The 22,018-nt window shown below is 58.8% G+C and overlaps 2 protein-coding genes across 5 annotated transcripts in view; one reads left to right on the forward strand and one right to left on the reverse strand.

Moving 5' to 3' along the window:
- Nucleotides 1-7,975, forward strand: part of LIMS2 (LIM zinc finger domain containing 2) — a 42,640-nt gene extending 34,665 nt beyond the window's left edge. For 3 of the 4 annotated variants that reach the window (XM_030324760.1, XM_030324757.1, XM_030324756.2), the window contains exons 5-10: nt 2,977-3,126; nt 3,759-3,909; nt 5,383-5,475; nt 6,015-6,063; nt 6,215-6,290; nt 6,907-7,975. In XM_030324760.1, coding sequence (XP_030180620.1) covers nt 2,977-3,126; nt 3,759-3,909; nt 5,383-5,475; nt 6,015-6,063; nt 6,215-6,290; nt 6,907-7,054 — 667 coding nt within the window. In that variant the 3' untranslated portion in view covers nt 7,055-7,975. The remainder of the gene's footprint in view (nt 1-2,976; nt 3,127-3,758; nt 3,910-5,382; nt 5,476-6,014; nt 6,064-6,214; nt 6,291-6,906) is intronic. The other variant, XM_030324759.2, reaches the window with a different exon arrangement.
- A 603-nt stretch (nt 7,976-8,578) lies between these two features.
- MYO7B (myosin VIIB) overlaps nt 8,579-22,018 on the reverse strand; it is an 85,541-nt gene continuing 72,101 nt past the window's right edge. Inside the window, exons 31-47 of the mRNA XM_030327448.1 lie at nt 19,246-19,363; nt 19,024-19,150; nt 17,850-18,016; nt 16,770-16,951; nt 15,810-15,940; nt 15,378-15,535; nt 15,031-15,184; nt 14,375-14,530; nt 13,343-13,448; nt 12,276-12,389; nt 11,878-11,965; nt 11,196-11,302; nt 10,540-10,725; nt 10,116-10,232; nt 9,812-9,895; nt 9,470-9,589; nt 8,579-9,074 (exon numbers count right to left, since the gene is read on the reverse strand). Coding sequence (XP_030183308.1) covers nt 8,979-9,074; nt 9,470-9,589; nt 9,812-9,895; nt 10,116-10,232; nt 10,540-10,725; nt 11,196-11,302; nt 11,878-11,965; nt 12,276-12,389; nt 13,343-13,448; nt 14,375-14,530; nt 15,031-15,184; nt 15,378-15,535; nt 15,810-15,940; nt 16,770-16,951; nt 17,850-18,016; nt 19,024-19,150; nt 19,246-19,363 — 2,211 coding nt within the window. The 3' untranslated portion in view covers nt 8,579-8,978. The remainder of the gene's footprint in view (nt 9,075-9,469; nt 9,590-9,811; nt 9,896-10,115; nt 10,233-10,539; nt 10,726-11,195; nt 11,303-11,877; nt 11,966-12,275; nt 12,390-13,342; nt 13,449-14,374; nt 14,531-15,030; nt 15,185-15,377; nt 15,536-15,809; nt 15,941-16,769; nt 16,952-17,849; nt 18,017-19,023; nt 19,151-19,245; nt 19,364-22,018) is intronic.

Genomic DNA, 22,018 nt, shown 5'->3' on the forward strand with positions numbered 1-22,018 from the left:
CGAGGGACAGCGGAGGGGTCCTGTGAATGGAGAGGGTGGGAGGCTGAGGAGTTTTGTTTGGTCGAATGAGAGGGGGCTCTTTCAGGACACTTGCTGTAGGGTCCTTGTGTCTTGCCCCGTATAATTAGGCTCCATTCGGACGTGCGGAATAAATCATGGCCTTTATCTTGAGCGGGGCACAGCTGCAGGCCGCCTCATAATAGGGCGCTGTCTGTGCCTGTGGGGACGCAGCTCAGCCCGCGAGGCCTGACCCATACCTGTGCGGGCTCCTCCTCTGGACAGGAGGCCTGTGAAGAGGGTCACCGCTGCCCACTGCCTGCGGGCCCCGACACTCCTCTGGGGGGTGGCTCGAGCCTGGGGGTGTTCCTACGTGGGCAGTGGCTGCTTCTGACAGAGGACAGGCAAAGCCCATTTCTCCCTGTCTTTCCCCCAGATGGCACATCCGGTGATATGGGGAACCAACGCATCATGCCTGATCTCAAAAGACTTTTGTACCTTTTAGTTAAAACCTTACAAACTGTCCACAGCTATCACTGGGAAGTAACTACCACGTGTGCGACCTTAAATTTGTTTTCCACACAATCCTGTGCAGTTGGGATTGTCGCCCATTTTGCAGATGAGGAAACTAAAGCTCAGAGGTGAAGTAACTTGCCAGGAAGTGGCAGAGCCAGGATTTGAACCCGAGCATGTGTCACTGAAAATCTTATGATTTGTGTGTGTTTGTTTGGCTTGTTCTGGTTTTTCTTTTCTTTCTTTTTTTAAAAAAATGTTTAGTTTGAGAGAGAGAGAGAAAGAGAGAGAGAGACAAAGTGGGAGTGGGGGAGGGGCAGAGAGTGTGAGAGCGAGCCAGTCCAGGCTGTCAGTGCAGAACCCAAAGCAGGCTTGAACCCACGAGCCATGAGATCATGACCTGAACTGCAATCAAAAGCTGGATGCTTAACCTAATGAGCCACCCAGGCGCCCTTGTTCTGGCTTTTCTGTTGCACCTTCATGCTGGAATTCTTAGGCTGTATCTTCATCCTACCTAGAAAAAAATTCTTCAGATTGCCTTTAGATCTTGTGGGATCAGGTCTGTTGAAAAGACATTCCCCATCTGGGGTTCCTGGTGGAGCGCTTCAGCTGGGTCTCGGCTGGGAGCCAGTGGGGTGCGGAGGTGCGCGAGCCAGGGTGCGGCCCCTCTCCTGCACTGCCCTTGTGGAGGTCTGGAAGGACTGACTCACACAGGTTTGAGATGAATGTGTCTGACCACCCTCCCCAAGCTGGGTATTTCGGTTGTTGGATGATTGCTGACAGTAGCTATAAGGGCACCAATCGTTGCAACAGAATTCTGGGGAATTATACCAATTTCTATAGCTTTGAAACAAAAGTGATTCCATATGGCTTAAGTGCTGTCCTAATGCCAAGATTAGTCACCAAAATTGGGAGTGGGGTCATGGGGAATAAATGCTGGGTCTGTGACAGAGACACAAGCAGGCGGCAGGTGTCGTGTGGAGATGGGGAGCGGCAGGAGCAGTTCTGCTCAGACCTGCAGTGGCAGGGGGCCTGGGGGTCTGGGTGAGTGGGGTGGAGATGGGGAGATGAAAACTGCAGCCACAGGCCACATCTGTGTCCCGTGGGCAGGTGGAACTAGGGGGCCCTGGCTAGGGGATCGGCTCCTAGTCCGGCCTGGCTGTATTGTCCTGGGAGACGATGCCCACTGTCCTTCCCTTCCTGTCTTTTACAATCATTCATTCACTCACATACCAGAGACTTAGCCTGAGCTGCTACCCTGTGGGGGGCACAGCCTGGAGCTGGTCAGTGGCTTAGTAAGTGGCTACTGGGCACTCATTTGGGCCCCTTGCCCTGCACACACCTTTGGGAGATAAGACACAAATAAGGCAAGCGGACAGCAGTGTTATGCAGCAGGGGGTCCAGACCCAAATGAGGTGGCAGGTGTTGAGGTCAAGGGCATGGACACTGAATTGTCCTCCCTGGCATCTAGGGTCTGCCCATCACACCCGGTTGGGGGATCCTGAGTCTGAGAGTTAATCTCTTAACCAGATTCCTTGATCTGCCTATAAAAGAGGCTGATGGTGGCTGGTAAGGGGTAGAGAGGCCCCCTGTGGTTGGGTGCCTGGGAAGGGAGGGAGGGCAGGCCCGGATGCATCAGGAACACTTACAGATTGGGGTGGCAGGTGGGGAATGGGGGTAATGGATTGGGGCCTTTGTACATCTTTGCTTGGGGACCCTGAATCTAAATTCCTGCCACCTTTGAGGCACAAGGAAACAGAAACCATGTTGATTTCCCTCTCAGTAGAGACCACAGCTGTTCCCCAAGGCAGGGAGTAGCATCAGAAATTACTCTGAGGTCTTCACAAAAAAGACTCTGTAACGACAGTTCCTGGGTTTGGGGGCCTCTGTCTGACACAGCTGTGCTTGTCTCTGGAGACAGAAAGAGCCTGTAGATGTTCGGGTCCCTCTTTGTCTGACAGACCCCAAAGGAAGGGGGTGTGCAGGCCCGACAGACCTGGCCCCCTGGGCCACTCTGCTAGGCACAGAAGCGGTTTCAAGCTAACAGTCACTGTGTAATCACTCATGCGTATTCAAAGACATTTGGGAAATTAATTTTTTAGCAACTGTCAATGAAATGTCTACTCTATTCCATGTGATGTTCTAGGCTCAGGAAAAGTGGAGAAAAGGAAACTTATGTTTGCTCTGCCATCTAAAGATGGCAAACACCAATATTCTGGTGTATTTCTTTCTAGTCACTTTCCAGTGAGAGTCCCCTTTTTAGGGGGCACGTCTGTGGCCTTCCCAGCTGCAGGGCTAGTTAGCTTGCTTTTCTGGGCCACTGTCTGAGCCTCTGGAGGCTTATGGGCATTGTTAAAGCAGCAGGCGGGGTCCAGATGTCTCTTCTGCCAGGAGGTGGACCGTGCTTTCTGGGGAGGAAGAGGGGGAGTGGGTGTTGGTCCCTAACACCTGCCTCACTTCCCACAGGCACCTGTGCCGGCCTTGCCACAACCGTGAGAAGGCCAAGGGCCTGGGCAAGTATGTCTGTCAGCGGTGCCACCTGGTCATTGACGAGCAGCCCCTTATGTTCAAGAATGACGCCTACCACCCCGACCACTTCAGCTGCACCCACTGCGGGTATGCGTACAGCTGAGCAGCTGTGATGGGGGCAAGTGGTGAGCTGGGTGGGACTCCCACCTGGGGGAGAGGTCAACCAGTTGGAGAGTGGGGTGCAGGGTGGAGGTCGAAGTCATCGATGCAGAAAACACCTCTCTCTGGAGCCTGTTCCAGTAGTACTTGTGTGAGGCCCTGAGGGAGACAGGGTGAGGGAGGGCTGGGCCCTTGGAAGCTAGGAGAAAGGAATCAAAGGCTTGGAGGACCAGGGTGAGGAGGAGGGGTGCTGGTGTGGGAGAGGGGAGGAGAGGGGAAAGAGACTGCAGGATCCCCTCATGTCTGCCCCAACACCCGGTCTGGCGCGGAGGGGCCAGAGAACAGATGTGCTTCTCAGAGGGCCTGACAATGCACAACACAGACTGCCTGCTGCAAGGCCTGTGCAGGAACCCGTGCCCTGGGGCCTGTCTGGGGCACAGGAAGTCCCCGAAGACACCAGAGATCAAAGTGCCGCCTGCCTGGGCACGCTGCTGGGCCCCAGTGGGGCCGCTCCAGAAGCTGCTCCCTGGGGTTGGAGGGGCTGGTGGGACCCCTGCAGGGCCAGCACGGGCCCTGCAGTGGGGCAGGGATGTCATGGGGGGCTCCACTCTATCTTCCAGGAAGGAGCTGACCGCCGAGGCCCGGGAGCTGAAGGGGGAGCTCTATTGCCTGCCCTGCCACGACAAGATGGGCGTCCCCATCTGTGGGGCCTGCCGCCGGCCCATCGAGGGCCGTGTGGTCAACGCACTGGGCAAGCAGTGGCATGTGGAGGTGAGCGAGGCCAGGAGGTTGGGGGAGCCCCAGGCTCACTGTTACATTTGGAGTCTGGCCCTGCAAGCCCCCCCCACGCTCCCACCCCAGGCCACATGGCTTGCTTCTAGCAGGGATCTTTGTCCTGGGTGCTGTCCCTCTTTGGCTCTGGCCTCCGTGGGAGCCAGGAGACCTGAGTGCACAGACCATGGTTCGGCAGTGGTGCCTGCCTTCTTTCCTCCCCCTCCTGGCCTTCTAGAGGATTCCAAAGTCATGAGAAATACTATAGATCCAAATGTTTATTGCAGTGGGATATTAGTGGAGGATGTTTACAACTTATTTGTTTATATTTTATTGTTGCTTTTTTACCTGTGTTTTCTAAATTTCTAACAAAAATTTTGGGTGACTTGTATAGAAAGGAAATGATAAAATCTAGAGTTCTAAGAGTGACTGACTTGCTTCTCTGGTGGGCGTTTGTAGCAGGGCCAGTGAGACCCCAGTGTGACAGGTGCCCCATCTGGGTGGGGGCACAGCCATGGGGGATTCCAGGAGCAGGGCTGGGGTTCTCCGCCTCCTCACTTCTCTCCAGCGGTGAGCAGGGGCCAGACCCCAGGGCTGCTCTCCCAGACTCCTCTTCCTGAGAACTAGGGGTCCCCGAGCTGGACGCAGGGCTTCTGTTCTTTCTCGGTGTCAGTGGTGACCTTTTTTCCTGGGTCACCTAAGAATCCTACCAATCGATTTTTCTCACTGTTCTATTTTTCTCCTCTAAATTTTAAAGACTCATGTAATACTTGCTAACTCTACAGAAGGTGGCATTGTCCTTGGGGACAGTCCGCCCAAGGCACCCTGAGGGATTATGGTTGGCAGAATTGTGTACAGCCTCATGTAGACTCAGAAGCTGGGCACACCAGCTGGTTGAGCTCCTCAGGTGTGTCCACCTGGGTCACCTGGAGCTCACTGTGACACTAATGGTCTTACAGATACTAGTTGCAAGGGAAGCTCGTGTTCCCTGATGCCCGGCTAGGTCTGGGTCCCAGGAGCTCTGTCTTGGGTAACCTCTTTGGGAAGGTTCTGATGCAGGGCCTGGCCCCCGGCCCCCAGCCCCCAGCCCCCATGGGGAGGGTGGGTCCCCGCACGCCGTATGAACTGGGAGATGCTGCTCACTGACTCTGGGGCTCGCAGGGGATGCCTGGGGTGGGGGGGACAGACACCTGCAGCCTTCCAGGGGGGCACCATGCTTAGAGCAGCCCCACCTGGGACGGCCCACTGTCACTAGCACCTGACAGCTAGGGCCGCGGTTGCCGACGTGGGAAGCAGTCCTGGAGAGGATGGTGATGCCAGCAGCACTGGGCATCGGGGAAGGAGTGGGGTCTGCTGACTCACGGGCCGTCCATGGAGGTCTCCAGTGAGGCACTCATCCCACTGGCCTCTGCTTCCTGTCTCCTGGAGTGGACGCTCCGGCCCTGAGCTGCCCACTGCCTCTTCTCCCCTCAGCACTTTGTCTGTGCCAAGTGCGAGAAGCCATTCCTGGGGCACCGGCACTATGAGAAGAAGGGCCTAGCCTACTGTGAGACCCACTACAACCAGGTATGGCCCGGAGGGGCAGAGGGTGAAGAGGCCCAGGGCTGGGGGGGCGCTGGGGGACCCCTCAGGGAGATGATGCTGCCTGAACAACCGAATGCCCCATCCAAGCAGTAGAAGATGATGGCGGCCCCCCCAGAGCCTGTGGTGGCTGCGTGCCCTACCATCCGAGAGGCCGGCCCAGACCTGCCATGGGGACTGAATGACAGGGCCGTGTGAGGTCCTGGGCTCAGGGGCCGACATGTGCTGCCATCTTCCGGTCTGGCAGAGGTGCCCAGCTACTGTGGTCCAGAGTCAGGGCCTATGGGCCTGGCCCGTGCCCTCTCAGGACACCAGCAGGAGCAACGGGGCCCCTTGGTAGCAATGCCTCAACCTGCCGCCAGTCCCAGGGTGGTGATTCTGCTGGGCCAGGAGTGGCTTCACCTCAGGCCCGAGGTGGCACCCTGGTGGGAAGGGCTCAGGTGTCTCAGGAGGGTGCCCGAGAGCAAGCTGTTTGGGGTGGCCCTGAACTGGGGCAATGAGTTTGGCACCCGCTCTGTCCACAGCTCTTTGGGGATGTCTGCTATAACTGCAGCCATGTGATCGAGGGAGATGGTAAGGCTCCTCTGTCTCTGTGCCCCACCCCCACTCCCCACACCCTCTGTCTGCCTGCTCTCCCTCTGGGACGTGGGTCCTGCAGCTGTGGGCCCAGCTGGCCCAGGGCTGGCCTGGGCCTGCTAAGCCCACCTGCCTCCACCCCTCACAGTGGTGTCGGCCCTCAACAAGGCCTGGTGTGTGAACTGCTTCTCCTGTTCCACCTGCAACAGCAAGCTGACCCTGAAGTAAGTGGTGAGGACTTCTGGGGTGTACGGTGGGCAGAGAAGGACCCACACAGCACCCTCTTCTCCAGGAGCCTGTCACGGGAGCTCAGATTTGAGTGGGTTTCCCCTGTGCTCTTCAGCTGGTTCTCCCTGAATGTCTGCTGGGGTCAGGCCCTGGGAAGGTAGTGGCAGCCCCAGCCCCACGGAGGCAGATTGAGGGGCCCCCAGGGCCTGGTGAGAGGGGGAAGGATGTGAGCCCCCAACACACCCACACAGACACTGGGCTCTGGGGAGGGAAGGGCATTCCAGCTCAGGGAACAGCATTTTCAAAGGCTGGCTCATCCAGGAAACTCCCGGAGGTGTGGGGTGGCTGGAGCTGTGAGGTGAGATGGAACCCAGGTTTCTGAGGACAGCAGGGAGTCATGGCCGGTGCCGGAGTATCAGAATCCAAGAGAAGCTTCTGGGAGGGAAAGGAGGCTCGGAGGCCTGTCTCCTGGTTCACCGTGACCCCTGGCCAGAGCTTGTCCTGGGATCTGGATTGCTGTGGGCCAGGGGCCAAAGGCAGCCCACTGCCCTGCCTCTGAGGACTGAGTTGGTGGGGCCTGGGGCTCTCCTGACTGCTGGACCTCCTCCCCAGGAACAAGTTTGTGGAGTTCGACATGAAGCCCGTGTGTAAGAGATGCTACGAGAAGTTCCCACTGGAGCTGAAGAAGCGGCTGAAGAAGCTGTCAGAGCTGGCCGCCCGCAAGGCCCACCCCAAGTCTGTGGGCCTCAACTCTGCCTGAGGGGCTCCCGCCTGCCTTCTGCTTTTGTCTCCCCTTGCTGCTGGAGCCCCTGCTTCTGGTGCGCTCGATGCTCCCTTCCTGCTGCTGCCTCTACTCCTCATGTCTGCTCCCCCTCCCTCCTTCTCTCCTCCCCTCCCCCACCCCCTCCTTCCCAGGCCTCCTTTCTCTCCTTCCTTCAATGCAGGCACAGGGCAGATGCAGGGCCCTTGAACCTGTGACAGGCCTGTGCCCACAAGCCTTAGCTCAAGGTCCTCCAGGGACATGAGGGAATGGGGGCCTGGGGTCACCTGTCCCCGGTCATGGACCCCACTGCTCCTGGCCCTGCTTGTCCTGACCTCTCCCATTCCTGCAGCACCCCTCCCACCCCCACTCCCCACCAGCTCACATTCTCCTGTGGGAGTTTGGGCAGCCTCCACCCCAGAGTGGTCCTACTATATGCACATGGCCCTGGGGAGGCCACAACAAGGCAGCTACCCTGGCCATGAGGACGGGGGCCCCTGGGGAACCAGCCTTTCACCCTTGGCCACACACTCACTCAGCCAAGTAGGATCCCTGTGCTTAAACTAGGCCAGCAAATCCTGCCACTGCACCCCACAATCGTCAGGAGGGACAAGGACCACCCCCCCATCACTCATGAGGCCTCCTTTCTGAAATCTGGCCTTGGCCAGTCTGTCCTGGGCCAGGGGCCCTGTGGTTCCCCCAAGCTCCTCTGTGGTCCCCACAGCCCCTCAGGCTCCCTGCTCCCCACTCCACCCACAAGGGTACATGCTGGCTGGCTCTCAGGATGCAGCTGACTGAGGGCCAGAAGGTAGTGGGATTGGGTGGGTGGCCCATTCTGACCTTCCAGGAAGGACACTTCCTCCGTGGCCACATAGGACCTGGTGCTTGCACAGTGAATGAAGGCTTATTTATATGACCATGTGACCCGTGTGGTTTATGGCGTGGGAATGAGGAGGTGGGGCAGCAGCCCCTGTGGACACACTGTCTGGGGCTGTTGAATGCTTAGAGACACAGACACTAGACAGGACAGGTGAAAGAGTTGTCCAGGTGGGACCCAGCCCTTGTTCCTAGGGCCAGACTGCCATCAGGACTTGGAGACGAGGCCATCCAGAAACCTACAGTCTGCGAAGGCTGGCCAGGCGGGTAGGATGGTGGGGGGCAGACTCCTACAGGGCCTGCCAGCACGGTGGGGATGAACCCAGGCCCCTAAAGGCCCTGTGTCCAGCTCTGCTCCTGCCTGGGCACAGGCTGCCCTGAGCGTGAAGCCAGCAGCCAGAGAGTGGGCAGGCCTGGCCTGTGCCCACACCAGGCACCCCCTAGCAGCAGTTCTGTGACCCAGTGCCCTGCGGGTACTGCAGTGTGCAAAGGGGCCTTGCAGGAAGAGGAGGGAGGGAGGGAGGAGGAAAGGGGGGAGGAAGGAGGAAAGGAACGTGGAGGGGGGAAGGGGGGAGGGAGAGGGAGGGAGAAACCAATGAAGTCATTCCCTGAGGATGGAGCTGTCATCCGGGTGTCCCCAGAGAAGCCACAAAGCTTTTCGTTTTTTCTGGAAGAAACCCTTTGCTGGCCAGTGCCTCTGAGGCCTCCTGCCCACCTGGCCCCCCACCCTCTTCCCTCACTAACACACTGCACGCGCTCCAGGAGTTAGGAATTTTTATTGAACATCCTTGGGGGAGTCCTCTCAGCCATCCACCCATCAGCCTGGAGGTTGGCCCCACCCTAGGCTTCCCACTTTGGCCTCTATGATCAGCTGCTCAGCAAAGGGGGCCTATCTGGTGTGCCGAGGAGTGTGGGGTGTGTTTTGAGAAGGCAGCGCAAAAGGGTGCTTACAGAGGGCAGGCCCTGGGCCAGGAAGAGGGCTCTAGGGAAGTGCCGCCCAGACCCCAGGTTGGGAAGGGCAAGTGAACAGGCAGGCCAGTCCCTGGCGCTAAGGGTCGGTGGGGGCCTGGGAGCCCCGCTGCTTCTTCATGGTGCTCAGGAACTGTTGCACGTACGAGGTCAGCAGGTCGTCCATCTTGTAGCCCTGGACAGGGGAGAGTGGGGCTGGAGGCTGCAAGGTGCGGGCCCGGGGGGCCTCGGATCAGGGCTGGGCGGTACCCAGCTGCTGCCTCAAGGACACATTGGATAGGAAGGCAAAGAGTCGAGTCCCCCTCCCTCCTCAGAGTGGCAGGGGCTCACAGGGGCCCCACAGCGGGCCTGGCTATCACGACCCCTCCCAGCCTTCTCCTCGCTGCCCCTCCTTCCAGACTCTGCTGGCCCAGCCTGACCCTGCCCTCCCTGGGCACAGAAACCCGGATCCTCACAGTGAGCAACTTGCTGGTGGCAGTTGGGGCAAAGGGTTGGGGAAACCTAGTCCCCGCTGCCTCTGTGCCCCATGTGTCTGGGTTGGGGGAAGGGACCTGGGAGTCCTGGCCTCACCAGGGAGGTCTCACACAGTAGGCGGCTGCCCCGGGCCAGGCTCCCCAGTGCCATGTGGAAGTAGGTGCTGCCACTGCTCCAGCTGGAGATCTTGGTGAAGGGGTAGGTGGTGAGCAGTTCCTGTGGGAGAGTGGGCAGGGTGGGCGGGGTCCAGCAGGAACCCAGGGGCTTAGAGGCCCTGAGTCAGAGCTGCTGCTCCTCATCTCCGGGGTCCTCCAGAACCCATGGGGCCGTGTGAAGGGGGAGAGAAGGGCAGGGGGTATCACCTGTGCAGGGGCCAGGGAGAGCGGGCACTGGGACCCCCAGGCAGCTTTCCCAGCCCTGCTGGGGCCCGGCTATTACCTTGGTCTTGGGGTGGATGAGCAGAACCCCGTGTCGGTTGATGGCGATGAGGATGATGTCCGGGTAGGAGGGCTCGGAGGTTTGCTGGGGAGGGGGGGACGCAGTGGTCACAGCCCAGCCGGGGAGGCCAGGGGCCGCCTCCCTGAGACACACAGGTGCACCTACACGTGCACACATGCTCTGTCCAAACCAGGTGGCCAGGCCCACCCTTAAGCGTGTGTTTAGAGAGGAACACAGGCTGCTGGGGCCAGAGCTGGGTGAGGTTCCCTTGGGCAGGGACGGCTGGGCGTGAGGTGAGGCCTACCTTCACCTCGAAGAAGGCAGACCCGAACGTGGGCCACCGGCAGATCCACTTGAGGAAGGCCATTTTGGCCTCCTCTACTGTCTTGTTCTTGTTCTTGTCATAGGCCAGAAGGATGTTCTGGGGGTGGTGGGAAGGACCAGTGAGGGCCTGGGCTGGAGCCAGTGCCTGACCAAGCCCTCCACACAGGGTCCTGGAGGCCCCAGTCCAAAGTGGCACGTGTGTGCCCGTGGCCAGCCTGGGGGGTACTCAGAGCCAAGTGTCACCTCTACGCCCCGTGGGGGAGCCTGAATCCCCAGGTGCTGTGGAGAGCGTGCGGAGGGGGTGACACTTGCAGACCCAGCACACCCTCCATGACCAGAATGTGGTCATCCAGCCCTGGCAGGGCCTGGCACCCAATGACCCCCTCCCCAGCCCCATCAAGGACCTTTTTCCATTCCTCGGAAGACATCAGACGTGTGAGGTTCTCAGGCACAAGTTGCCTCAGGATCTTGGGGATACTAGCCAGCTGGGACCGGTCGTTGTCAAACTGGGCCTTGTAGATGAGGCCTGCCAGGTGGACAGCATCCTCCTGAGAACACTTATGGAAGCCACGAAGGTACTTGGGCAGCTCCTGAGTGACAGACACGTTGGCCTTAGGCTGCCGCCCCCCTATTCTTTGTGCTCCGGTGGCAGAGGTATTGGCTCACCCGCAGGCAGGAGACAGCCCTCAACAGGCTAAGGCCCTTGAGGGAGGGTTTCTCGTGGGGCATGACCACGGGGTTGGGGCAGGGCTTTTCCCCCACGGAGGTGGCGGCCTGCCCTGCCCTTAAGTGGTTGGAACACTCTGTCCCCTCCCATTCCCAGCAATCGTGCTGTGGTGCTGGTACAGTCACTGTCCCCAAAGCCTGCTGTCCCTCTGCTCCTGCTGCAGAACCCTCAGTGGCTCAGCCCACCCACCCCTTGGGGCCTCCAGAACCCCCACCCCCACCCCGGAGAGGGCGAGTGGCCCTGGAGCAAGGCAGCTGCGGGCCTGCTTCCTCCCTCCACTGTGTCTCAGGGTGGGTGTGGACGCAGTGAAGGTGGACCCAGCCCACTGGGTACCTGGTGGTAATGAAGAATGGTGTCTGCGTTTACATCCTTTCCCGGGGTCACATTGAGCCATAGTTTCCGCATGAAGTACACCTGGTAGGGGAGTGTTGCGGGCGCCCCTGGGCAGGGCGGGCAGTGATCACCAAGTCTGTCCTGTGGCCCAGCACATTCCCGGACCCGTGCCCCTCACCCCTTCTCATGGCAGGGGCATCGCTGCCCACCTCCCTGCACCACTGCCCATAGCACATAAGCCGTGATACCCTCCCCCCTCATCACTGCTCTGTCTGCTCCTGCTGCCCCCCCTTGCTGGCGAGCCTCACCCCCTCTTCCTGACCCCCAACTCTTCCTCATCCTCAGGACTGGTATGGAGGCCACCCTCTCCAGGGATTCTCCTGGACCTCTCTGTGGGGGTTGGGCCCCCACACAGCCTGCATCACCCTACAGTGCAGCCATCTGTTCCAGGCCTGGCCCCACGCCCTGCCCCTGCCCAGCTGGCCCCAGGTCTGGCCATACCCGTGACCCAGGGGATCTAAGGGGGAATGAATGAATGAATGACTTCGGGCAGGGGCCATGCAAGAGGTGCCAGGGGAACCTTCTGCCCCTGGCCCAGGGAGGCAGACTGTCCCCCTTCCCTGTGGCCTCCATCCCAGCCACACCCCTCCTTCCTCACCCCACCCCATCTTGCTCCCCTTACCTTCTTTCTGGGGCTTGTTCTTCCTCACCCAATCAGACACTTCCCGCAAGGAGTCGAAGAAGAAGTCTCCCTCCTTCTGGCTGATGACCTGGGGTGGGTGGGGAGGGAGGCAGAGGGAGGTGTGCAGGTGGAAGGACCTCCAGAGGAATGCCCGCCTGGGGGGCATTGGCGGCCTGGGCCCTGCCAGCCTGTCTATGGCCTGGGAGGCCAGGTGCTGCTCTGAGCTGGGTCTCGCTTGGGGAACTGTACCGGATGGTGCCGCTCCATAAGCCCACCTACCTTCATCCTGACAGCCTGTGTGCAGTGAGGGGCCCGGCCCAGTACATGGGGACAATGCCACAGACACCAGACATCTGCCCACCTTCGCCTCTAGCCCTGGCCCACCCAGACAACTGCACCTTGTCAGCGATCTTGATGAAGAGGCTGCAGCCTTCCCAGGAGGCCAGCTGCAGCCTGGTGGCAACACTCTGGCATACGTCCCGCACCCGTGTGTAGGTGCCCACCTCCAGCATCTGGGCAGAGAAGCAGTGCGTGAATGTCTCAGGATGAGGCTCGACCCGGGATGACCCATCATAGCCTGGGGCTATTTCTCCTTCCTAAGACTGGCTGGACATGCCCCAGCCTGAGAAGGAGCAGCCTTCCCTTCTAGAAAACCAGCTGGATGCTTATGTCGTTCAGTCAGAGTTCACTGCCTTGGGGACCCAGGAGGCTCAGCCTTTTGAACTTGCTTTGAGAGCCCTGTAGCCAGACTGTGGGAACTTTCCCTTGTGGGACCCATAGTCTCTAAGTCCATAAAGGCCACGCCGCTGCTGGGAAAGCCTGCAAGGGCACGTGGCCCTCGGCCCCTTGCCCCACACCTCACTGCTGCCACTTGGCTGGGGACCTCTCTACCACACTTGGCACCTGATGGTTCCCCCCCCCCCATCTTTTGCTGTCCCCAGCAGCCACATGGGTTCAGTCTGCACACATGCCTAATGGCAGCACCTGCTCCCTGATGCCCCAGGGCAGGGTCAGAAGCCCGTCGGGACCCCATGCCCTGGGACTTGGCTTTGCTGCCCTCCCTTAGGGCCTCCTCTCTGTGCACCTTGGCCAGCAGTGCCCCCGACACCTTTGGGACCTCCTTGACTTCCCACTGCACCAGCAGCTCCCCTCCCATCCTCAGGGGCGGCTCCTCCCCACGCTGGCCTAGAGCGCCCCCTATATGTCCAGAACTGCCCCCAGCACCAGCAGCACTCCTTCCGGGGAGGCCCCTCCCTGTGCTGGCCTTGAGCACCTGAGGGCTTGGGCACTCAGTTAATGTCTGTGGGGCACCAGAGAGGGCACAGCAGACAGTTTCTGGGGCAGATGCAGGGCAGGAGGTTCACTGTAGCCCTGAAAACAGTGTCTGTCCACAAGGTGGGGAGGGGCTTTGCTGTGGGCTACAGGCCAGGAGCCTGGGAAGCCAGCACCTTGGGCAGAGGCTCACCTCACTAGTGTCATTGGGGAAGCAGATCTTGTGGCAGATGCGGGTGATGTTCTGCTCCACAGCCTCTACCTCCACCGGGTGTGGGGGCTGTTTCCGGGGCCCTGTCCTAGAGCAGGACAGTGATTACTGAGCATGGCACCCTGCCACCCCCAGCCCGGCCCAGGCCGGGCCCTGGCCACCATCCCCCAAGCTAAACTGTGTGCCAGACACACACAATAAAGAACTCCACCACTCCAGTGGAGGACAGGGTACTCAGGGGGGCTCAGCACCAGGCCCAGAGGAAGCAGCAGAAGCCAGCCTGGACTCACTTTCCAGGTGACCTGTAGCTCTGAGGAGTCTGGGAAGGCCTGGGACACACATGGGGGAGGGGACCTGGGCTGACCCAGAGCTTCCTGGGTGGAGAGCACCAGTGGCTAGGGCAAGTTGTGTTCTCATTCTCACACAGCATGGGTATCAGGTAGGGGTCAGGGACCCCCACAGGGCCTCTCTGAGGGCACCCACCTCCTCCTCCACAATCATGGCCAACGCACTCTCCCACAGCCACAGGAGGCCAAGCCAGACAGGGTGGGTGGTGTGGATGAGGACCAAGACAGAGCCCAGGAAGAATTGCCCAAACACAGGAGGGCTGGCCATATGGATTGGCAGGGACTGGCCTCGTAGCTGGGCTGGGCTGGGCTTTGGGGTGGCTTGGGGCATTGAGGTCACGCTCTGGCCTCCAGGAAGTTCCCTCTGTGCCCTGGGAAGGCAGCTATTAGGGTAGAGAGAGCTCATGGCCAAGACTCAGCTTGCCAGAAGCCCCCACTGACCACCGAGGCCTCTCGGGTCGCCCCTGAGCCTTGCTCTCCAGCCTTTGCCCAGGTTGCTGGAGGCCTGGTCCTGCGCTCTTAAATGGACACGAGCTACCGGAGAAGACACAGAGTCTGGCTCCACTGACAAGTGTCCACACTGGCCCATGAGCTCTGGAAGGGCTGGACAGGCCCCTCAGCATCGACAGGCGGACTCTCCCGAGGGAGCGAGCGCTGGTGGGCTCACCTCAGGATCCTCTGGATGCGGCGGCTGCAGTCAGGGGCCAGCGGCTTCCTCCTCCGAGTGTCTATGAACTTCTGAGCATGGGGCAGCAGTGCCTTGCCAGGAGGGAAGAGGCCGGTACACAGCCACAGCAGCTGCCAGCCACGCTCCTCGCTGTACCTGGAGGTGGCAGCGCCTGTCAGGCCAGGAAGGGCCCCCCAGAAGGCCCCAGCCCACCAGGTATCTCAGGGAGAGGGACATGAGGCCCACCTGGGGCCGTGGGCGAGGAAGCCTGCCACCCGGCTGCCTCAGGCCTCAAAGGCTTTCACACACACAAGATGGGGAGGGGGTCTCCCTGCACCCATTTGTTTGGTGGAGGCATCGGAGGTGTAGGGAGCCCATGGTGTGTCCAGGTCGCAAGGAAGAAAGGGTGGGGGCAGGTAGGGCCCATGGCGGGTCCATTTTCCTCCCAGCTTTGACCACCCCCAGGAAGTTAGCAGGAGAGAGGGGTGTCCCGGCCTTCCCACTGCTGCTGTCAGTGCCTGGGCAGGCTGGGTAGTGCCCATGAGCTACTGCCTCCCGCTATGACCCATGGGCAGCCTCTGGGGACTAGGGCAAAGACTGAGGGGGTCTGGGCATGGAGCCCGGGGGCCTCTGGCCCCAGCCCGTCCCCAGCAGACCTCCTGGTGTTGTGTGTCAGCTGCTTCAGGATCTGGCAGTAGACCTCATCCTGCAGGGCTGACTCCTGGAGGGCCAGCGAGAAGATCTGGTTGGTGAGATCCACGGGCGTCCAGGCATGGCGAGAAGGGTAGTCACCCATGTACCGGAGGATGGGTGTGGCTGTCAAGGAGGACGTGCCATCATGGCTGCCTGTTACCTCTGACCCTGGCCCTGGTCCCACTCTGACCCTCGACAGGCCCCGTGAGCTGCATGTTGCCTCTGCCCTGTGCTCAGTGGGGCCTGTGCCCTTCCCAGGGTGGCTGTGGGGTTGGCCCAGAGCTGGGGCAGGCTGGCTGGGGAAGGATATCGATGAAGATCTGACAGGCAGGGTCCCGAAGCTCAGTGTTGGCATAGACGCGCTTGAGCAGAGGCTGCCGCAGTGGCTCAGATGAGTGGTCCCACAGGTGGCCCCGGGTCCGGGCCAGGGGGAGCATGGCCCTGCTGACTGTCTCCTTCTCTGGGTCCCTGTCAGGAATAGAGGCTGATGTGAGGGCCCTTCTCAAGCCCTGTCTGCCCAAGCTTCTCCCTCCTCTCCCCACCTGCGTACCGTGTGTGCACTACTGGGGGACAGACTCAGACTCATGCTCCCTGCCCTCCCAGGGTGGCTGTGGGAGGCTCACAGAGTCCCCCCTTTTCCCAGAGAGGCCAGGTGGACACTGCACCTGCTTCCACGGCCTCCCTGTAACCCCCAGGGAGCACAGAGGGGCTGAAGGGGCCTGGTGGAGGCCTGAGTGAGCACCTAAAAAACTCGTAGGAGAATTCCTCCAGGGTATGTGGCTTCTCCTTGGACTGCTCTTCAGGTAGTGGCTCTGGGGGCCTCCCCTCCTGGGCTGCCAGCTTCCGCTTCTCTGGTGACATGGCCAGCAAGCTCTGTGGAGGCACAGGTCTGTGGGTTCCACTGCCCACGAGGCCCTTCCCACAGGCCTGGTTGCTCCAGTGCCATGGGAGGGGCTGACCACAGGGATGTACAGGCCTGAGCCTACCCCTCCTGTGTCACCTGCTGTGTGACCCACGACCAGTGACTCAATGTCTCCAGGCCTGTTCCTTTCCCTTGGGAGGGCTTCTCAGACCCACCCTGCTCCCCTTCCCCAGAGCACCTGTCAGGGGCGCCTCTCACCCTGGCCCTGCCTGCCTGGTTCCTTGAGCGCTTCAGGCCACAGCACAAATGTCACTTCCTCAGGGATGCCTTCCTGGACAGGTGAGCCCCTACCCTATTATTCGCTCCTAGGACAGCCAGTGCTGCTTCTTGGAGTTACTTTGCATACTTGCCGTCAGCTAACAGTTTGCTAAAAGGCTCCTTGAGGGCGGAGTCGCTCTTGTGTTCAGTGCTACAGTGCACGGGGCACACAGCTGGCACTCAGTGTGCGAATGCTGGGGCTGGTTTTGGGGGCTGGGGTGGGTGGTACCTGGCAGTAGGGAGACCTGGGCCCCCTTGGGTGGGTCAGGTTTAAGCCAGGCTGGTGGGGGTTGGGGGAATGGGTTTGTTCCCAGGATGCACTGTCATGGGAGCATCTATGAAGTGCCAAGCACCATGCCAGCTTCATGGGCACTGCAGAGGGATGACAGGGCTGGCAGAGCAGACCTGAGGCCCAGGTGACCCTCCTGGCTCTCTGCAAGGTGGGGTAAGGGCTAGCAACCAGGTCACCTCCCCATGTGCCCACAGGGTCCCGGGCTGAGGATGGATGGGCGTGTGAGTTACCAGCAGCTGTGCCGAGGGCTTGGTGACCGTTGGGATGGCGTAGAGACAGGCCATGGGCACCAGCCCCGTCTTGCCCGTCCTGTCGTTCTGGCCCAGGGTCCAGTTCTCAGAGGCCAACAGCCCCTGCTTCTTTGTCAGGATCAGCAGGTCCCCTTTCTTGAAGGGCAGGATGGTGGCATCCTCTGCAATCCCAGGTCACACATGGGGGCAGAAAAGCCACCACTTACCAAGGGCTATACAGAGGCCAGAGACTGGGTTGGCATTGTAGGGGTTGTCTCCTTTGGCAGAGCGGTGGGCCCAAAGCCACTGTGAGGCTGAGCAGTTGGCCAGATTCCCAGGCCCGGGCAGGCAGGGGCTAGGGAGCTCAGCTGCGGCCCTAGCTTCGGGGGACAGGCTCTGAGTGCCGTGACGCCCCCTGAGCCTGTGTCTTCCTCTGGGAGGACATAATAATCCCTCCCTCTTGGGCAGTTGTGGGGATAGAATGGGCAAAAGGGATAATGTTTCTGGGCACTTTTTCCTGCTGTAAGACCCGGATGCACAGTCCCTTCCTCTCCATCCGAGGGAGCCTCCGTACTCCCTCCCAACTCCCAGGAGTGCTCTGCTCTTGCTGGAGTGCTGGCTTGCAGGAAAGGTGGGCCAACAACTAGACTGCCAGGGCTCGGTCCCCCACCCCTGAGCTATGACCCTGGACAAGTTGCTTCCCTTGTCCGAGCCTCTGGTTCGGTCTGTAAGTGGGATAACAGCGTGGCTGTGGGGTGTTGAAAGGTCAGACTGGTGGCTGGGCCGTTCTTTGCAGGGTGGAGGATGTGGACCCTTTCCTGAGCTTCCTACAGTGTCCAGTCCTCAACTAGCTGCCCCTCAACTAGACCACCTCCTTAAGCCCCTCATTTTGTACAAGGGAGGGCTTTGCCCAAAGCTGTCCCCAACCGTGCTTTCTAGCCCTCTGTCTCTCTCTCTCTGCTCGGGTCCCTCCCGGAGCCCTGCTGTATGGCCGCTGAGACATGGGGATGAGCCAGCCACCTTCCCCCAGACCACAGCATTGGCCCCCTCACCACACCCTGCTCCCGCCTGGCTGGGCACCTGTGGCCTTCCTGTCCTGCAGGGCCATGGCGAACACGGACCTCTCCTTCAAGCCCTCCAGGAACAGGGCCACCAGCTCAGCGATGGCCACACTGCTGGGGGACATGAATTCGTACTCCTCTTGGTGCAATGTGGACAGTAACAGCCTCTGCCCACCCTGGGCCTCCCTGAGGGGACAAAGGGTACGACATGACTGCTGGCCTCTTCCACCCTTCCCACTCCAGCCCCCAGCTGCCTCAGAGGCCCCCCCTGCCTCGTTACAGACGACTTGGCCAGAACCAAAGTCTGAGCCGAGGGACCACTGCGTGCAGTGGGCAAAAGACACCCAGAGCTCAGGGTCCTTTAGGCTTCAAAGGCAGTGAGCCTCTGGGCTCGGCTCTGAGTGGGCAGTGAGGTGGTTGGTGCATAGGGCCACCACAGGGACATGGCAAAGAACATTGGAGTTGAAATGGGGCACCAGTCTTGGTGAGCTTGGGCCAGCTACTCAGCCTCCCATGTCTTACTTTATTCATCTGCAGAGTGGGTGATGTCGTGGGGATGGGCACCCCGCACGGTCAGCCTGAGTAAGTGGTGGCCACTGTGTGCCCCGCACACGGGTAACAATAATGATGGTCACGGCACACTGGGGTATGCTTTAACCAAGGGGCCCTGGCGGGGCACAGGCAGGCCTTCCCAAAGGGCTGGGGGTATTCTCAGAAGATGAGAGCCATGCAGAGCCGTGGGGGTGGGGGGGCCCGAGGCCCAGCCTGGCCTGCACGGCCACCCTGCCACACACCCAGCCCCTGGCCTCACTTCCTCTCTTGGATGGGCCGCACCTTCCGTGTGACCAGTTCTCGCCCATGAGAAGGGGCAGCCTGTAAGTGAATGCACACCCAAAAGGCTACAAGCTTCTGTGCCCCCTTCCAGGTGGATCTGGGTTTCAAGAGAAGCCTGAGAGAACAATGCCTCACTCGCAGATGCAGTACTTAGCGGGCAGTACTGGCCCAGCAGCAGGACAGGGTGGGGTCCCGAGTCCAGTGGCCACCACGCTGCACATGTCCATAGTCACCCCTGTGCTCTAGCCGGGCACCCAGGGACATGTGCCTCCCTCTCTCCCTGTCTCTCCCGGAGCCCCCAAGGACCAACTAAGGTTGTGAGGAAAGAGATTTGGGGCATCTTCCCTTGGGATACCCACCTGTTGGTGATCAGACTCATGACCTCTGGGAAAGAGAGTTCTAGGAGCATCTTCTCCTTCTTGTCCATGAAGTACATCCCCTTCCAGTTGACAGCCAAGATCAGCTGAGTCTTGGGCAGTCGGGGGCCTGGCCGGGGAGGACAGGGTCGTGAAGCTTAGGCTTGCCCCAGGGGGTGGGGGGGCTCTGCCTGCACCCCCTTCCCCTCCATCAGGCCCCCTTACCAGACAGTATGGTGAGCTCAAAGAGCCTGGAGAAGAGCAGTGGCCACTGCAGGCGGGCGGCCTCCACCACCTGCTCCTGCACGGCCAGCGGCTTTGCCTGCTTCTGGGTGTACTGCGCCTGCAGGGGCAGACACAATGGGTCACCTCCGTCACTTATCTCTTAGTCACGCAACCCCGGCTTCCCCTTATTGAATCAGGGGCCTGGTGTCATGGTGCTCATTTGCTGGATTGTTCTGTGAAGCCTCTAAGAAAGGCCAGTGCCAGTGAAGGCTGCTGGGGAGGCGGGCACAGCCCTACTTCACCCGTCCTGGCAGAGGACCTTTCAAGGGTGTTTTTAAAAAAAAATTTTTTTTTTAACGTTTATTATTGAGAGACAGAGAGACACAGAGCGTGAGCAGGGCAGGGGTAGAAAGAGGGGGAGACACAGAATCTGAAGTAGGCTCCAGGCTCTGAGCTGTCAGCATAGAGTCCGACGCGGGGCTTGAACTCACAAACTGCAAGATCATGACCTGAACCAAAGTCGGTTGCTTAACCCACTGAGCTACCCAGGTGCCCCATTTCACAGGTGGTTTTGAGAATGGAAAAAGGCTTGCCCCTCTTGGGCATCAGGGCGCCAGAGGGCCATAGGTCAGGCATGGAAGGCTGAGGTGGGCCTGCTCCCGCCAACATGTGCCTGATGGGCCTGTGTCTCACTTCGTGCGGGAGGCCTGTCTTGGCGTGTCTCCGTGCCCTTGGGACCTCTCCCTGTCTGTCTTCTCTAGAGCTCTGCTGCCTATCTGGGAGCCACCTCTCAGAGATCGTGTCAACTTGCCCCCAGTCCACGTTCCTCCCTCCCTCTTTCTCAACTTCTTCTCCACCCTTTCCCTCTCCTCTTCCTGTCTCCACTGCTCTGTGTCGGTAGCTGGCTACAGTGTCCAGCTGAACTTTCTTTTTACTATTGGTCGAATAAAATGTTATTTCTCTTGTTGCTAGTTTAAAAAAGTGGTTGGGTACCATTCATACCCTGGATTGTGGAATGTAAATCCAAGCCTCATATCTGAAGGGTGATCTGGCAACATGCCACAGTATCAAGCACCTTAGAATGTTCATACCCTCTGAGATCCCCTGCCGAGAACTTATCGTGGCGAATAACCATCAAGTATATAAAAGTTTATATACCATCAAGTATATAAAACTACAAAGTGGTTCATTAAAAATTAAAAATGAAAAGTGGTTGGAGGGGGGAAGCCTGGGTGACTCAGTAGATTAAGCATCCAACTCTTGATTTCCACTCAGGTCATGATCTCATAGTTCATGGGATTGAGACCTGCGTCAGACCATGCTGACAGCACAGAGTCTGCTTCAGATTCTCTCTCTCTCTCTCTCTCTCTCTCTCTCTCCCCTCCCCCACTCACATGTGCATGTGCTCTCTCTCTCTCTCTCTCAAAATAAATAAACTTAAAAAAAAGTGACTTCTGTAAAAAAAAATAATAATGAAAAATGGGGAATGACCTTAACATTCATCAACAGGAATCAGTAAATTATAATGCATTACTTTAGTACTATGCAGCCATTAAAGATGAACATGAAGGAAAAGAGAAAAAAAGGGAAAAGAGTATGAAGATTAGTATTTTGAGACATGGAAATATGGCCCCTTGCTATGTGGCTAAGTGAAGAAGCAGTTGCCATATAAGCCTATGTTTATTCTTTTAAAGGTGTATTACTTCTCTCTAATCATATTCATTTCTCAGTGGTGTACCCATGAATATAGTCTGGAAGAATCTATCCCACAATGCTAAGAATGATGATGTCATTGATAAATTATTGGTGATTTCACTTTTCTGTTTGTACATGTCTGTATTTTTTAATGCATTTGGTAACGTACATGTTTTAAGTGGTGTAACGAAAAAAGTCAGTATGTTTACTTTGGAAAAAAGTGGTTGGGTAACATTTCCTAATTCTTTATCCTCATCCCAACTCTCCCTTCCTAAACTACAAAGCCACTTCTTACTCATGTTCATTTGGGTTCGTGTAAGCCTCTGGTCCTTCCCTCATATGAGCACTAAAAGCCCATGACCTCTCTCCTGCAAACACATTCACTCAAGCTGGGAAACACCAAAAACCACCAAGTGGGCTTTGCTTCCCCAAATTCCTATCACCAAGAACTGTTTCCAAAAGATGCTAAACCTTTAGGTTCTGTGGTCAAATATGTCTGGGAAATGTCGGTAAAACTATCAGGCTTCTCTAAGGCAGGACTTGTCAGAGCCTTTCATAAATAGCTATGCACCGTGAATCCCTAAAGAGCAGGACAGGGCAAGCTGCACTTCCCAAACCACAAGTGCACAGGACCCTTGTCCATGGGCCCACTTGGGGGACCTGCCTCCCTTTCCTGCCGAGATTATGTGGCTTGGCCATGCTCACCACCCGTCTCTGAACTTGAAGGGCCCCTGCTGCCTGAACCCACCTGGGGCTCATGTCCCTGCCGCTGGGCTGTCAGCCCCTAAGAAGCAGGCATTGTGCTGCCTTCTTCCCTGTTCCCTGTCCTGCCCTTTCTTGGTCTATAGTGCCACAGGGATAATTGAGGTGGACGCAGAAATTAACCAAAGGGCAGTTCCCCCCCCCCCCATCCATGCATAGCTCTCCTGCAGCGGCAGCGGCAGCGACAGCGACAGCGAGTGGTGTCCTCAGGCCACGCTGCCCAGCCCGGCACCCTGGAAGGAAGGAGGCTTTGATGGGGGGCAGGTTTGGGGAGGGCTGTCCCTGTTGGTGCTGGAGAGAGGGGACAGCAGGAGGA

This window comes from Lynx canadensis, chromosome C1 (assembly GCF_007474595.2).
Source record: "Lynx canadensis isolate LIC74 chromosome C1, mLynCan4.pri.v2, whole genome shotgun sequence".
NCBI lineage: Eukaryota > Metazoa > Chordata > Mammalia > Carnivora > Felidae > Lynx > Lynx canadensis.